Source organism: Struthio camelus, chromosome 1 (genome assembly GCF_040807025.1).
Source record: "Struthio camelus isolate bStrCam1 chromosome 1, bStrCam1.hap1, whole genome shotgun sequence".
In the NCBI taxonomy this organism is placed as follows: domain Eukaryota; kingdom Metazoa; phylum Chordata; class Aves; order Struthioniformes; family Struthionidae; genus Struthio; species Struthio camelus.
The window spans coordinates 54,361,061-54,377,201 of record NC_090942.1 but is presented as its reverse complement, the minus strand read 5'-3'; the positions used below and the strand labels follow the sequence as shown (position 1 = coordinate 54,377,201).

Below are 16,141 nucleotides of genomic sequence, written 5' to 3'. Positions count from 1 at the left end.
GATTTTGGTATGAAGTGAAAGTTCAGGCCACATATATCTATCTACAATATCTATTGGCCCACGATCAAGATGGCAAGATGAATTTTCACTGTGGAAAATATCTTGCTCTGGAAGGTTTAGAGACAAACATTCTTGAACTTTGCAGAGGACTCCGGGAACTGCCCCATTTCTTGTTACTTAACCTCCCAGGATTGCTGCAGAGCTAGAGAGTGACTCTTTCTGCTTTGTTTTCTTCAATATACTTATTTTTTAAATTGGCATCACTAATTAAAGCACTTATTTCTGAAAAAGATTTTCTCTGGGATCTTATACTGTCCTTTCCTAGCTGGACCCACAGCCAGGGCCTTGCCTGAGTAAAAGCAGCAAGATAATTCTTAGTGTCTCCATCGCTCTCCTCTACCCTGATCCCTTATCCATTCCAGCTAGAAGCTCACCCCACCAAGTGAAAGATGGTGGAAGTCTATCAATTCCCTGGGAAGTGGGAGCACTCCACACCGTTCAAATTACGCATAGCATCCAGTAGGGTCAAGAGAGAAAAAAATGTAAGAACATTAAAAAAGAGCTAAAGAACAACACTAACAATATTTGGCAATGTAAACATGCAAAAGATTCAAAGCGAGAAGGTGGCGAGAGGTGACTGGATCTTGGTCCTTTTAAGTCTGCATTTATATTTGCTTCCACTCAACTGGTCCGTTTGCCTTCTGAAAAGATAAGTTATATAGACAGTAACTCATGAATGCCAAACAGCAAAGATTTCATATGCATAATTTATTTTAAAGTTTATTGCATCACATTATACAAGCATTAAACATGGCTTTATGCTGATGATTTTTTTAAGTGTGAAAACTTGACATTCTTTCCATAGGATTTTTCTATTTACAAATAAACAATCTCTCTATATACTTTTTTTATATATTATATATATGGTAAATAACATAAGTTCCCTCAGAAAGATTTGAAATAAAAAAGAACTGATTTGTAAACAGGGTTTCAGTTGCAGTATTTGGTGGCTTGAAAGCAGATGATGTTATATACCTAGGCTTTCTTTTTGTTAAAGTATCCAGGTTTTTCATTTACATTTATTATTCTAAGATTTGTAAAACCAGCATGGGACAGAATGCAAAAAACGTAGCAAACAGGCTGAAAAACAGTCCCAATATACAATTTTTTCCTTGGTTTTAAAAACTGAAGCATAATTGCTTGTGAAGTACATGCTTGCTGTCAAGAGTGGTCTATGGTGATCAATCCTATGCTGATTGCAAGATGATTTCACAGTAAATCCTTTGCTGTGTGCTGTCCTGCTTGCTATGGAAAATGTCTGTGGCATGCATTGAGGTTGCATTTTCTCTCATTCTCTTGAAGATAGTGCTCTTGTGGAGCTGGAATAAGTAAACAACATATAGGACCATCACCTGGAGGTTTAAACAAAACCGTTCATCAGATCAGAAATAAGGGACTGGTATAAATTTGCTATCTAGAGACCTGAAGAGTCCATTTATTATTATTAGCCTATTATTTGTATTATATTTTCCTAATGAAACATAAATAAAAAGGGGTCATCTTTCCTGAGTGTTCTGCTATGCAACTCTGAAGGACAAAGGGGAAATCTATTTTGCAGAGTGGCAGCACAGAAACCCCTGTGGGTTGGCTGGTCAACATTAAGCGACAGAAATGTGCTCAGGATCTGCCAGGAAGGTCAGAGCCTCTTTCAGCATCATACTCAGCACAAGCTTGGAAAACAGCCAGCTTGTGTTCTCATTTAGAGCAGAACCTGACATAACATTTAGCAATGTAATGCCATGAAAATTCAATAGCTATATTGAAAACTCGTCTCAAAAGCTGTTATTATCTATTGTATTTTTGCTGCATTTTATTTCTTATGCGTTAGATTGCTGTGGTTCCTCAGAAGTGGAGGTCAGTTGTTGTTGTAATACATTTCAATTCAGATCTGGGGAATTATGGAGACTACACTGATAAAGCCATGTCTCACTGCAGGAGTTCGGAAAGGTTCATACTCCTATGGGCAACACAGATTCTACACGACTCATGTCTCATTTTACTACCTAGCAAACACTTTATAAGCTGTTGTCATCTTTTATTTTAGATATTATACACAGGGTATGTAAAATAAGCCAAGTGCATGTGAATTTGGCCTGGATGTGATTTTGCACAATCTGGCCTGAGAGAACCCAGACTGCAAGTACAATACACACCCGTAGGTGGTGGGTGGGACGTACTGACCCATCCAGCACATATGTATCAGAGAGCACATTTAGAGAGACAGAAATATCCCCCTTTTTCCACTGTCCACGTGGGCAGTGTCCACAGCTGCGCTAAGCTGAAGCAAAGATTAGTAAACAAGTTCACTTGCTCTTTAGACAAGAACAGACCCCACAACCATCAGTTGGGTTGCCCACTCATTTTGGCATCCAGTCAACAGAGAACAGAGTCATCCTGCAATTCCTTCAGAGGCTATGCTGCCTCATGGGAGCTTCAGGCTTGGGCTAGGAGCACTGATAAGGGCAGCTGCTGTGCCATTTATCCTCTTCATGTAGGAAGATGGGTCACTACTGAAGGAGGCTCCTTTTTGCGAGGAAGCAAAGTATAGGAAGGCAGTGTCTACAGAGATGAGGGTGCATATGTTTTCTTCTGCTCCCTCCTTCCCCAAGCCATATTACCTATCATTAAAGCCTTCTCCCCCACAGAAATAGCACAGTTCTACCTTGCAGTGGAAAGAAGTAAGTAGATCTAACTTGGCAATGTGTGGTCTTGGTGCAAACAGTCCCAAAGACTTGTGGATACTGAGGCATCTATCAATAGTGTCTTGCACTGCGTGGTCTGTATAGAAGGGCAAATTCTAGCCCTTCTATTGAATGGTTTCTAGAAGAACTTGTAGAAACAACTTGCTGAATTTTCCTCCCTCTCAAATTCCTTTAAACTAATAACCTTATTATTACTTAAGATTTATGAGAAAATTATACGGTTTATGGAGCTCTAGAGTTAGGTGCTAATTGATCAGCTCCATTATTTTGTATTTAGCTGGATATCACCAGGACATATGTTTGCTTCCGCTTGTCTTCCTACATCCTTGGCTTTTGAGGTTCCTTCTTCGTGTTGTGGCTGATTATGCCATTTCATGTTCTGCAGGAATTGCAGTGTTATCACTTTGAGGTAAGAGGCAGTAGAGCTTTGACAATGCTCAGCCAGCACACTTTGATTCATATTGCTCCATCCAACACTTCTGCAGTCTTCAGGCTTACAACTCCACTATTTTGGGCTAATGATCTGAGAAACTGTTAATTCCTTAATACTAATCAGTTGGCAAAAGAAAGTAGATGTAATCTGTTCATACCAGTTACTGACATACCAGTTACTGACAGCGGCCCCTTTTGGCCAAATTTAATTCTACAGCCTGCGTAGATTTACCAGCATGTTGGTCTGTATGAAAGAGTTCAAGTTGTTCCATACGGCAGTCGATTTTTTTGGTTTTCTTTTTTTTTTGCCCACTCCTTTGTAGGTAATGGAAGGATGAATAAAGAACAAGCTCCAAGAGCAGAAATTCTGAATGAATATGTTCTTTTGCTCTGCTGGCCTCTTTCATCTGTTATTTTTCTTGTTTGACTTAGGCAGATAAGTCTTTAAGACATCGTCTGTTTTCTGTTATGTGCAACGCACACATTAATTTCTGATGAGGCCTCAGCGTCAATACAAATACATCTGGGCAATACTGGGCAAGGTATAGGCTGAGCAAATCAGCCTGATTTGCTTCCTTCTGAGACTAGACAGTCCTATATGCTGCAAAGGCACTGTTCAAATCTTCAAAACTTGTTTCCAGCTCTTCAGGATAACACTTCCAAATAAATGACCTTAAAGTTAGACACCTCTATCCATATTTATGTTTTTTTCTGTCCTTCAACTCTTCTGCACAGCTAAATATTCAATGCTGTTAGACCAATTGATTAGACTTATGATCGAGTGCTTCCCCTGAATACTTGAATACCATTGGAGCTGTGGATATGGTCTGCATATGTGATCTTAGCAAGCCGACATAGCTTAGCCCATACTAGAAGGGGGCAACATTGCCATACGTTTGCTGCAGGCAGTGGCCACGTACATGGACATATGCTGCCAGTTTTCTAACGCATAGTCACTGGTTATGAAGTAGCAACTTGATCAAGATGAGGAGCCACGAGATCACTAAGTTGTGTAAAGCACTGTAAGATATATAACTACTTTGAAGTTTAGGGCCTTGTCTTTAAATTGGCCTGAGAGCTTCCTGGAAACAGCGCAGAGACTTAAGCATTGGTCTGATCTGCTCATACTGACATTAGCTCTGGAGAAGACTAAATCTATAAGACCTTTAATTTGAAAACACTTATGTGATATGTGCACCATATTAAATATGGGCACGCATGTGCTAAGTGCACATAGCATACACTAACTATTTCTTTTTCACTTTGCACTTTCCAGTGTAGAAAAAAAGGAGATTTTTAGGAACATAATTCCTATTTTCTTTTAAGCAGCTCCTTCCTCACCCCATTATGGCCACTCATTGTGATAAGATTTTCCATTCTTCTTCCTTTCCTTCCTTTCTTTCTGCAGACGTTCTAGTTCAGCTTCGTACATCATTTCCTGAATCAGGTATTTCTCTCTCCTCATCCGGTCTCTCAAATCTTTTGGGAGATCTGGGATTAAGTAGGAAATCAGGTGCTTTATGCAAAAGACAAGGTGCTGTGAAAATAAAAATGGTTGGAAAATGAATATATTTAAAATAGAAATCTCAGGAAGAAAACAAGTGCTTTTTATTCCCCCGAAAACCTTCTCCTTTCAACTCACAGGTAGATGCTGTGTTAGAACAAAACCCATTACTAAATTTGAAGAAATCAAATCATGATGTTTTTTTCCCACTGAAGCTCCAGCTGAGGTCAGCAGAGCATGGACTTCAGCAAAGGCCAAAGGCAGCTGGGCCCAAACAAGGCTGCAAAACTGCTGTACGACCTGTGTGTTCAAACCCTTGCGGTCATGCTTTGCAGTCAGGTCATCTGGGAAGAGCCTGCCATTAGTGGGTTGCTCTGCAGAAGGGGGATCAAGTGATGCGATACTTTTTTGTTTCCACAAAACCTTTGCATAAGTATTTAAACCAATGAATCATCCATGCAAAGCAAAGCAGTTCTTACACTCTATATCTCTCATTCAAAACCATCCTTACTTTTACTAAACATCCCAATTAAATACAAGGTAACTGACCCTTTGTCCCTAATGTTTTAGGCATGCCACAGCAAAGCTTGAGTGGGATGGAGGAGGATTGCTTGGGTCTCCTCTTTTTTTTCATCAAAGATGCTGCTTGAAGATTTACTCGCTCCACTTGAGAGTGAATGGAGAAACATCCTCCATCTCAGCAAGAAGACTCATTCCAAATTGGAGAAATAAAGGCATTCTTTCTTCTCCAACCCAAACCCTTCCTTTGAGAAAGCGACTGAAGAGAAAACATAACACATTTTCCTACGCATTCTGCCCTCATGAGAGAGAAGAAGCAAAGTCTAAATTGCTGTTCTTCTGCTAAATCAAAAAAAAAAAAAAAGACAAAAGTTTCTTCAGTCTTAGCATTGTCACTGAATGCTCAGTTTAGCCTGGACAAATAATTCCTTTAAAAGTGATAGGAAATACCTTTGTTTCTGAACCAGGCCAAAATAACTATGCCCACGTTGCGCAGTGTCTGAGGGTTTCTGAGCCGAGCTAGTCTTTTAACTTGTGAACTACCTTGAATTACTTATCTCTTAGGGAAATCTTCTACTGTAATTGCTGTAGCACCCACAAAACATTCATTAGTCTTCTCTGTAGAGAAAGATAGGCATGATTTCTGCTGCAATTACATTTACGTCCAAATCTTCCAAATCAGCAATCACCTGAGGACTCTCCATGCTTTTCCTGTCTCTTCTTTTTTCCTTTGCTCCATTCATGTTACTCAAGTCCAAGGTCTAGCAGCCCTAAAAAGCACTGGCCATTCTGCACCCTCCTGTTGCTGTTGCTGAATGTTTTCATGACACACTTCTCAGTTTGGTCACACAGGACACACAACTCAGGTTGTGTCATCCCAGGCATGGTTTTCCACTTTTCCCTGCCCTGCTACCTGTTTGCAGAAGAGCAAAAGGAAGACTCAAGCAGACACCCCCTAATGCCTAGGGAAGATAGAGTTAGGCAAAAGCCACCAAGATAGCTGCTTAGAAGCAGCCTCAGAAGCAACCTAGCACATTAGCATGGCACTCTGCCACTCACCATATGGTCAGCACAGTAAGTCACCTGAGCAGAGCACTATATTAATGAAGCTGAGCTGATTCTGACACCTGACCTAACACCATGCAGCACACTGTGTCCTGCACCCGATGCCTGCATGGGTGAATAACTTAACATTCAGACAGGGTGCAGCACTGAGGGATAAGGCAGAGAGGAGTACAGGCTTCAAAGGCTGTTAGGATAACATGGACCACATATTGTTAGAAACTGGCTTCCTTGGGGTGCCTCCTCCATCAGACGGAATATGTGAACTATTTTCCCTCCTATTTATGAATATCCCCCTGGTAACGGCAAGAACTGCTTTATAAAAGCAATACTACAATATGCTCAAGGGTTCTTTCAGCTGAACTGCAAAGCTATTTCATAGCTGGAGGAGGGAGAGGACCAGCCACTGCCCTAACCTGAAGCAAGTGCTCTGTACACCTCTGCATGATTTCAGAGATACAGTTAAGGAGACTGTCTGCAGCGCCAATCAACAGAATGGCCCCTGTTGAGGCAGATAGCTTTGAGTTAGCCTATGGCTTTGGTTGGGGCAAAGGAAAGACAATTCTCTTGTGTAAGCACTGGCCATAATCAAAAAACTATTTCATAAGAGGTCGCAAATTTGGCTAGGCAGTGAGACTTCAGCAGGGTTGATTTTTGTTCCCTCAGTTATCTTTATCCCTGTTCCATGCTGCCTTTATGCCAGCTGCCCATACGTTTCAAAAAGCCAGGCTCTCTCCAAGCTTAAAACTCCCTAGGTTGACAAAGGCTCTGTGTTGGAGCCCCGTTTGGCATCGACCTACTGAGGTCTTTCCTGTAGTCCTACTTGGAGAGGAATACCCTGGCTCTCAGCACTGACAACTCAGGAAACAAAGATGAGATCAAGCCCCGCAGGCCTCTATCAGATAAATCATTCTTTCTTTCTCCTGTTTCCCTGAGTGTGGCAGAGATCAGTGAAGAGTCAGGCTCCATAGGACCAGCTTCTAATGAGTTAGCCTAGCGCGGAGGAAGGAGAGATCCCAGGCTGCAATGCCATACTCCTCCCTGGTCTGGGAAGGGCTGAGATTGGGGGAGTTCACTGAAGACCCTGGGCTTCAGCTGAGCTGCCAAGATAGTCATAGGCAAGAAATAATCTAGAAAATGTTTGCTCCTCACTTCCCTCTTACTCAGATGCTTCTGTTCTGTGATTGAAGGAGGTGTTTTGAAAGCCCAGGTCAGAATGAATTTACACAGTAATGTGAGTCAAAAACACAATATGTGCTCATAAAGAGTATGCCAACGATTTATGATGATTATAACTTCTATATCTATGTTGGAAGCCCTGTTGCTATGACTTCAGAGAGGAGGACTGAGCGAAGAGTTTAAAAAATTGTTTGTTCCCTGTTTGGCTTCTGCATGGTACACAAGGCATTTCAAACTGCTCATGCTGGAGAAATGCTGAGCACCTGATTTCTGACAGGAAATGTGGATTTTCAAGCATCTGAAATTCAGGCCTCAAGAGCTACATTTTGTTGTGTGAATGATCTCAGTTTATTTTTCCTCCCTCCCCTCTCTCTTTTTCTGAATTACCATTGAAATGAGAGTCATGTGAAGCTGGCTTGTCTCTGGCTTGTCTTAAAGATTTCTGAGATACTAACAGTGAGTACTAACACTCGGAACACTGGCAAAGGTATTGAATTTTTATTATTATCTTTGTGATGTTAATCAGTCTCTGGAAATGAATGGTAGTAAGAATAGAGAAAAAAACCCAAATGTTTAAACACTGTAACTTAAACTATCTTCATTTTTAAACTGTTGAGATTTCATCCTTTCTTCTCATATTCTTTCATCCCTTACTCACTCACTAGTCAGCATACAACCTCCCAGCCTAGATTGGATATGAATGAATAAAACTCAGAAAGTAAATAAAAACTTCATTTATTTCCCCTATTTGCATGTCATCATTATATTTTTCAAAGTGCTGCGTTCACCTTTTAGTTAAAATCAAAATACCTGTGACTGTTCAGAAAACAGAACAGGGAATACAAACCACTTATCTATAAATGTCAGAAACTAACAGGAAAAGCTCAACACCTACCACCACAGATCAGCCCAGTGACAAAGCTTGAAATGGAAATTTGTTTCATTTTGTTGTTTTTGTTACAGCAGAGAAACAAATACATTTGCCAGCTGAGTGGCCACTGACCTCGAATACAATAATGAAAGCCAACCGTGCTGCTAAGACATGCCAGAATTGCAGTGTGTAACCATAGGGCACAGGGGAGTGAGGAGGGTCTCGGTAGTCTCTGTACCTGAAAGACAAGCAGAGTATGATAGTTAGCAAGATCCTAGCCTGCTACTTAGGAGCAAGACCAAGCCAAAACCCCGTTGCTGTTTATCAGTGCCTTTTGGGCATCAAAATGATCTCCATTCAGACTGTACAAGTCACCAAAACTCCTGCTTGCTTCTTAGGCTGTGCGTACGTTAGTGTTTTATCTTAGATCACGAGCATGTTTTTGAAGCAAATCTTCTGATCACCTCCACTTGGGTCACATTTTAGAGCACCCAAACACATTCCTAAAGCCCATGGGCTCCATCTGGCCTTTGGACCATCTCTGGAATAAAGCATAAGTAGCTCTTATGAAGTCTCTGGCCTGGAAGCCTCCAGGCACCTGAAGCCTGGAGGAAATGATTCTGACTTTAACGGAGCCAGAACTGCTCCTCTTGATATCCCAACAGGGCAAAGCCTGTGTAAGAAAGTGATCTAGTGCCCTGGCTCACAGAATGGTTCTTTAAAGACTTCAGGTCTCAAAAAAGTAATAAGAGATGTCTATTGGGAAAGCTAGATCCAGGAAAACTCCAAAACTGCATTAACAAATCATGAAAATTTGCCCATTCTGGAGCCCATTTCTATTGACAATGTTGCAATTCCAAAATAATATTGTGGAAAATTAATCTATTTCCTTCATGGGACATAAAACTCATTATAAACGATATTGAAAATGCCACAGTAAATAATACACTTAAGCTTGATCTCTAAGTCAGTTTTAAGAAACCAGAGAAAACTCAGATGACTGAAAGAATGAAATAGCAATTTCATCTTTATGAGAGACAATCTACATTTCTCCCTGACGGCTCACCTTCTTAGATTGCAGAGGGTGCTATACAAAATAAAATAAACTGTATCTTGGGATTCTAGTCAGCAACATTTTTTTCTTAAATTGCAATATCTCTAGTGCAAATTCTTAAAACTGAGATGATCTTCCCCTGTGCAGTCAGCATGCTGACTTCAAAGTTTAGGACTTTTCATAACTTATGCCCTTGGACCAGGTCCCAATTCAGCAGAGTACCTCATATTTTTGTATTTGTTAGGAACCAAGCACTACACATGAAGAAATGCAGAAAACCTTTATAAACAACCAGAACAGTACAGGAACATCTGCATTGCATACAAGCAAAAGTTAACTGAATATGGTCGCATTTTTGCTCAGATAGACTGCCCTTCCTGTTACAAAGTAGGACATAATATTTCCTTCCATCCTTATCAATATCTGGCTTAAAGTGCAATTAAAATGACTGACATTTTAGCAGAATTCGGATGGGTTAAGTAGCTGATAAACTCAGTTAGAGAAAGTAAGACATCTTCTATCAAGGGTAGGTATACAGACAGTTCAGTGTACCCCCAAAGAACAGATTCATCTTCTAGAGATTTATCGCATCAATTTTAATAGTCTTCCGTGTATGAGATACTGAGGGGACAATTTTTTCATTTATTGATGGGATTTCTACCACTGGCTTTAAGCAGCAGCAAGCTCATGCCTGAAGTTGGGAAAGAAAGGAATTACACAGGAGGAGGAGTGGGAGGAGCGTGATCAGAATCCAAAACTTTCTCAAAAAGTGCTATGGCAAACAGTCTGGAATGAAGTATTCTCCTTAGCAGTTCTGTTCCACAGAAAATGTTATCTATGGAGCCAACATGAGGTTCTTTTTTCTGGAAGATAAGGTGCAACAGAGTCTCACAATATCAGTTACTTACTTAAATGAAAGTAGTAATGTCATCACCTCCCACCAGCTCACTAGTCTATACAACTTCAATTTTTTATTATTAATAAAAATGCCACCACATTACAAAGAATTGGTGACTTCTTCTGTAAGGACTAAAGTATTATTTTATTTCTTTAGACCCTCATGAAAGGTTATTTTAATTTTTCATAATGAAAAATACTGGGGACCTGCAGGCACCAGGACTCATGCTAGTAAAGCAATATTGCAATTAAAAAATAGCCACTATATTTATCATTTGGTATTTTTGACTGAAACCCCATTTAAGATCTGTATGTAGATGCTTAATTCTCTGGACCATTAATATTAACCAGTTGCAAATCTCTCATTACAGGCTAGTCCCAAACTGCTATTTCTCCAATCTGCAGACTAAGAACAAAGACACAAGGATGATCAACTGCTCATTTTATTCTGGTTCAAACCAGAAGTGTATGATTGTTGCTAATAGTGACACCCACAAGCAATAATATAAACATATTAACCATTCAGCAGTTAAGAAATGCTAGACTTAAGGTTTTCTAAACTAAGCTTAGGAGAGACGCTGTTTAGGCCAGACAGACCTGTGAAATGATCCAATGTGGTCACTCCTATGCAACCTTAATTTGGCTTCGTTGTGTATGTGTTACACTGTAACCTGATTACATTTTCATCTCATTGGTACATAAGGAACCAAAGTTACCTATTATTAGCCTTTTGGTATCATACTTTTTCCATGATTCTTGTGTATGATTCAACCCCTGACATCATTCAAATCCTGCATCAGGAACACCTGCAAGATACCCACTTTTCAGCTTCTCTTCCACGTAAGGAAGGAGTCCTGCAAATAACATTCACACAGTACCATCAGTGTGTTCTTGAATACTACACTTTTATTTTTTCTGTTACTTTTTTTTAAGTTCTGAAAACCAGTGCCAACCCAAAATTTATCGTAATACTTCTCCCTTGCAGTGCCTTAAAAGCAGAGAGGTGTTTTAATGAGATGCTTACCTGCAATATTTTAATGGTGAACCAGAGAATTCACTTCCATTTGATGTTGGCTCTGAACGGTTTTCAAAGTCAGACACCAGAAATACAGATAAACTGGCATTAACGTAGCCAACCATACACCTAGAGAAGAAAAAAGTCCTGTAGTCAGGACACAGCAAGGTTTTTCCATTAACTACTGTGCCCAGGAGGATATTCTCTGGGTTTCACAAAATCTGCAGCTATCTCTGACGCTTATTAATATTTGAAAGGGATATTGAAGCAATATAATAGAAATGCTGAAGTGGGTCAGACGGACAATAAAAGTGAAGCAATGGCAGACTTTTATGGGAGAAGAAATAGCGAAGACACTGGCTACCTTAGAAAAGAGATTATTAAAAGCTGACACAGTAGAGGCAGAGAAAATAATGAGTGGCACTAGGAAGAGAATTAGAATACTTACGCTGTTACTCTCATAATACAAGCACAAAAGGACATTAAATTAAATGGAAAGGCTTAAAACACTTAAAACAGCTTAGGGAAATAACTGGACTTACTAGACTTTTTTTTTTTTTTTTTCCTCCAAAATGTCCAGTTAATCAGAGGAACTCAGTACTGAAAGATTACAGTGTGGCTGAGCATTCAGAGACATAGGTTTGGAGAATACTGAGCAAATGTATATTGCCTGACAAAGGGCTGCTGGCTAACAGGCTCAAATTCAGTGTTAATGAAGTTGAGGGAACACATGGCAAGAGCGCTGTGCTGTTCACTCTGCACTGCCCAAGTGTGGGTAAGTCTAGGCACACTGTTCAGCGTTGCGCAGAGCAGTGGGACTGAGAAAGCTTTAAATTCTTTAGTCAGCTGGAAAAAAACCAACTGCTGCTACCAAAACCCAGAATAACCAGCCGCAACACCATCATGGCCATCCATTTTTAGTGTTGCCCCACTGTTCTTCATGTCCCACTGTTCTTGATGTGGTTGACCCAAACCATCTTCAAATCTAAAACTCAAAGGACATCCATGGAATTACACAAAGTTGCTAGATTTTGAGACAGGAAGAAAGAAGGAGGGAACGAACCTATTTTTGTTCTCCTAACACTTATGCTGAACTGAGCTAATCAAAAGGCTACCTAAACATATTTGCAAACACAGAAAAGGATCAAATATAACCTAAACTATTCACAGAACTATTCCTCATGATATACCGCATACTCTGTCTGCGAGTGCTGTATTAGAACTGAAACAATAAGTACTGCACAAAACCCAGCTAATGCTCTCAAAAAGCTGTAATCAATGAACAGATTTAGCTCCCACGAAGATAGCTCCTAAATAACCCTGTTCGTAGGGTTTTACCAGGTAATTCTGACCAACGGGGACTGGAAAATGATCTGTTTAAGACTGCAACAGAAAGTGATTCGCATACGTTCATTGAATCAAAACCTCTCAAATAAAGCTTTGATTCCAACAGCCATCCTACGGGTATTTGGACAAGTATCTAAGATGAGCTTAGAAGCATTCTGGGTCACGCAACCCAGGGCTGAAAATCACTTTAAAGGAGAGCTTGCAAACCAATTATGTCCTGCCAAGAACTGCTGCTGGGGGCACCAACAGTCTTGGGTGATCTAAGTAGATCCTTAAAAATCTATTTTGGTTTGATATGTTAGACATGGCCTTATACTGCTATCATTATAATCCAGCACTACCAAATCATACAGTTCAAAACTATGTTATTATTTCTAATTGTGGGGCCAGATGTGTTCATAAAGCTGAAACTGAATGGTTCTCCATTATGGGATTTTCTGTACAGCAATATATATATATATTTTTTTTTAACTTTGAATTTTACATTCCTTGAGAAATTATGTTTAAATGCCATCTAGCTTTGACTCAAAATCCCCATATAGACTGGATTTGGAACTTAATTTAATTACAAGATTTTTATAGTATCAGTGTGTACCATATGGGTCTAATACCTACAGATGTTTTTTGAGAGAAGCAGTCACCTTGCTCATTTAAGTTATTTAGTGACAGATACTCTTGACTCCTAAATTTAAGAAAATTCAATATTCCTGTGGATTTTTGAATACCTTCCTACTTTTGTAACAGCACTTATTAATAACAATATCCGGAATGCTGACAAAAAAAGTATTTATCCAAGCTGTCTCCTTCAGAGGATTATTATCTGATGATTTTATCTGAGAAGCTCACTTAGAAAAGCATCAAGATGTGAAAACACTGTACAAGAGGTTTCTAAGATGACAAGTTCAGAGCTTCCTCCTTGAGCCAAGCTACTTCCCCTATGCAGAACTAGTTTGAAAGTCAGTGAATCGTATTCACTTCCTTTAAAAAAAAAAAATTTCTAAAAGCATTTTTTATCATACACAGTGAAAAATTCTCAGTGGCCTTCAGAAAATCAATAGCGCAGGAAAATCGCTGACAGTTACTCAGTGTCCTACGGAAATTCATAATGCCACAAGGGGAGGCACATGCTCAGGAATGATTGGCCCTGGACCAAACATTTTACCAGTGAACAGACTTTAACTCTTCATGAAAATAAATGGAATGTTTCCCCCTGTCACCTACTGAAATGCCAGACTCCTCTTAGGACAGCAAGTAAGCAGCTCTGATAATCAGGAACTGCCACACCAGCTGCTTTTCTTCCATCAGTATGATTAAATAGTAGTGACAGCCAAAAGATGGCTAAAAAGTTGCAACAGCAGATCCCACTTTCTGTAGCAGAGGAAAAAAAAAATCAATCTGCCATATGTCTAATAGCAAAATGTAAGCGCTCTGTCTACTGTTTCTTTTAACAGTAGGGTCCTTACTAACCGAGCGGCTAGGAGATGGTTGCAAACTGCCCCCGTTTGTGTTTGGCTGGATTCAATGACCCTCCCACCAGCCCAACAGACCAAATTTTACAAGCTGCCATTTAGCAGCTATACTCATACTTGCTGGCAGGTGTGCACGCCCTAACGTAACCTCAGTTTTTACCAATATTGAGAGAAAATCCACTTAGGCAGCAGGGATTCAGTTCACAAATGTCTCCTGAAAGATTTAATCTAAGGGACTCTAGTTTTAGAAGAAAATCAGGTTACTCTGTTCAGTCACTATATCTTGATTTATTAGTTGGGAATTGCTTCTTCTCAATAGACACTACTTTTTGAAGTAATACATACTGAATACTACATCAGGAAAAAAAGCTTAGTGAATAAGTTTAAAATGTTGACTAAATCCATATCTGATAAATATTAGCATTTCCTCATCACTAAAAGAGGGCTATATCTAGGTACACCAGCTGGGAAGTGCAGTTTGTGCATCAATTAGGAAAATAGCATGCTATTACATACACCGAATCTCTATAACGGCTCTGCCACGTTCTTCTTGAATTAATGTAATAAATTATAGTTACCCAGAAACCCATACTAGGAATATGCAAAGCATCAATACCTGTGGCTAGTATCTGTTACCTAAGCACAAGCAATACATTTTGGTTAGCAGAATCCGTGCATACACAGACAGTACTGCTATATCTATTCAAGGAGGCAGGGAGTTTCATGCACAATATTTTTCCTAGAGAAAAGCCTACTTTTGTCCAGCTTCTCCTTGGCCTGCACAAGGTCCGTATTTGTAAGCATAAACGAGTCGAGGGATAAAGTCGGACGTCACAGCTATAACAAATGCATTTGTGATAACAGAGAGAATTCCAATGCCTTCCAGAATCCCATACCAAATTCCTGTCCGATAAAGAGAGTACGTTAGCTCCAGGAAAAACAAGGACAAAAATACTTCAAATACTGCACAATCTGAAGCAGTTGTCCCACCCCCAGGCTTTTTATACAGCTTCTATTAGAGAGTTACGGAGTAAAAATAATCTTTCATGTTAAACTGAAGGACCCCAATGGACCAGATTTCTACTCCCACCAAAGGGCTGAAGCCACCAAAAGTGCTCATGGAGGCCTTGCCTTAACCAAACCACTTAACCACGTGGGTAGTTTTAAGAAAAGCTGTAAGCCTCCTGTCCAGCCTTGGAGGAGGGTCTGCCAGATCAGCCTTGAGTATATGTAATTCACAGTCTGCCTGAGTTTGCAGAGGCCTTGTGTGCAGCCTGTGCCTGTCTGCATCCAAACATTCATGGCATACAAATGATGTACATGTACAATGGCACACTGAGACCCTAGGCATGACCTGGGCTTTTCGGCCCAATCTGAACTGCAGTATGGACACACAGTGACTCTGGTGATGGGGACCAACACTGAGAATCCCACCAAAGCCAGGTTAGATGCACCCATTGATTTGAATGAGACATCATGCTGTCCCTAAAAATTTGCTGAACAGGGACTAAAGTAAGGTGTAACGCATTGTGAGAAAGCATACCTGAATCTGGCTGGAAAAAATCTATTTCCCTGCGCTTTTAAATTATGCAACTCTCTTTCCAGAAATTATGTCTGCAGTGCATGTTGTGTGCTGGTTGAAGTCCATGCCTGTACCTAAATGCCCTTTAGGTCCACTTTGTTCACTTACAAGGCTTTACTCAGACACAGATTTTAGGTATGTTGTATACAACTCTTGAGAGCAGAAAGCCTGAGTTTCTGCTATTCTATGGTGTGGGCGAAATACGATACTTTCTGCAATGCAGAAGGGCAGCTATGTATCCTGTTTATCCCTCCAAAGACACCAGGGAATGAGCATTGGGCAGATGAGTTGGTTTTATAGAATCCTTCTAGAAGCGTTCAGCTTTTGCACACTGCAAGGATGGAGGAGGTTTATGGTCAAAACATGTTCAGAGAGCCCTTGCAGCAGCGTGTGGCCGGGTGACCTCAAAGCTATGCGAGCCCTATGTTTAGCAATGGAGGTGTGCCTC

General features: G+C 40.2%; 1 protein-coding gene across 8 annotated transcripts in view; it reads right to left on the bottom strand.

Annotated features, from left to right (window-relative positions):
- Nucleotides 1–756: 756 nt before the first annotated feature.
- The window catches only part of ANO4 (anoctamin 4), a 228,358-nt gene continuing 212,973 nt past the window's right edge, over nucleotides 757–16,141 (bottom strand). For 6 of the 8 annotated variants that reach the window (XM_068938779.1, XM_068938844.1, XM_068938826.1 and 3 more), the window contains 5 exons: nucleotides 14,867–15,014; nucleotides 11,305–11,424; nucleotides 8,462–8,567; nucleotides 4,536–4,731; nucleotides 757–1,379 (listed from right to left, as the gene is read on the bottom strand). In XM_068938779.1, the coding sequence (XP_068794880.1) occupies nucleotides 4,540–4,731; nucleotides 8,462–8,567; nucleotides 11,305–11,424; nucleotides 14,867–15,014 (566 nt within the window). In that variant the 3' untranslated portion in view covers nucleotides 757–1,379; nucleotides 4,536–4,539. Of the gene's footprint in view, nucleotides 1,413–4,535; nucleotides 4,732–8,461; nucleotides 8,568–11,304; nucleotides 11,425–14,866; nucleotides 15,015–16,141 lie in introns of all 8 variants that reach the window. The other 2 variants (XM_068938833.1, XM_068938789.1) reach the window with 2 other exon arrangements.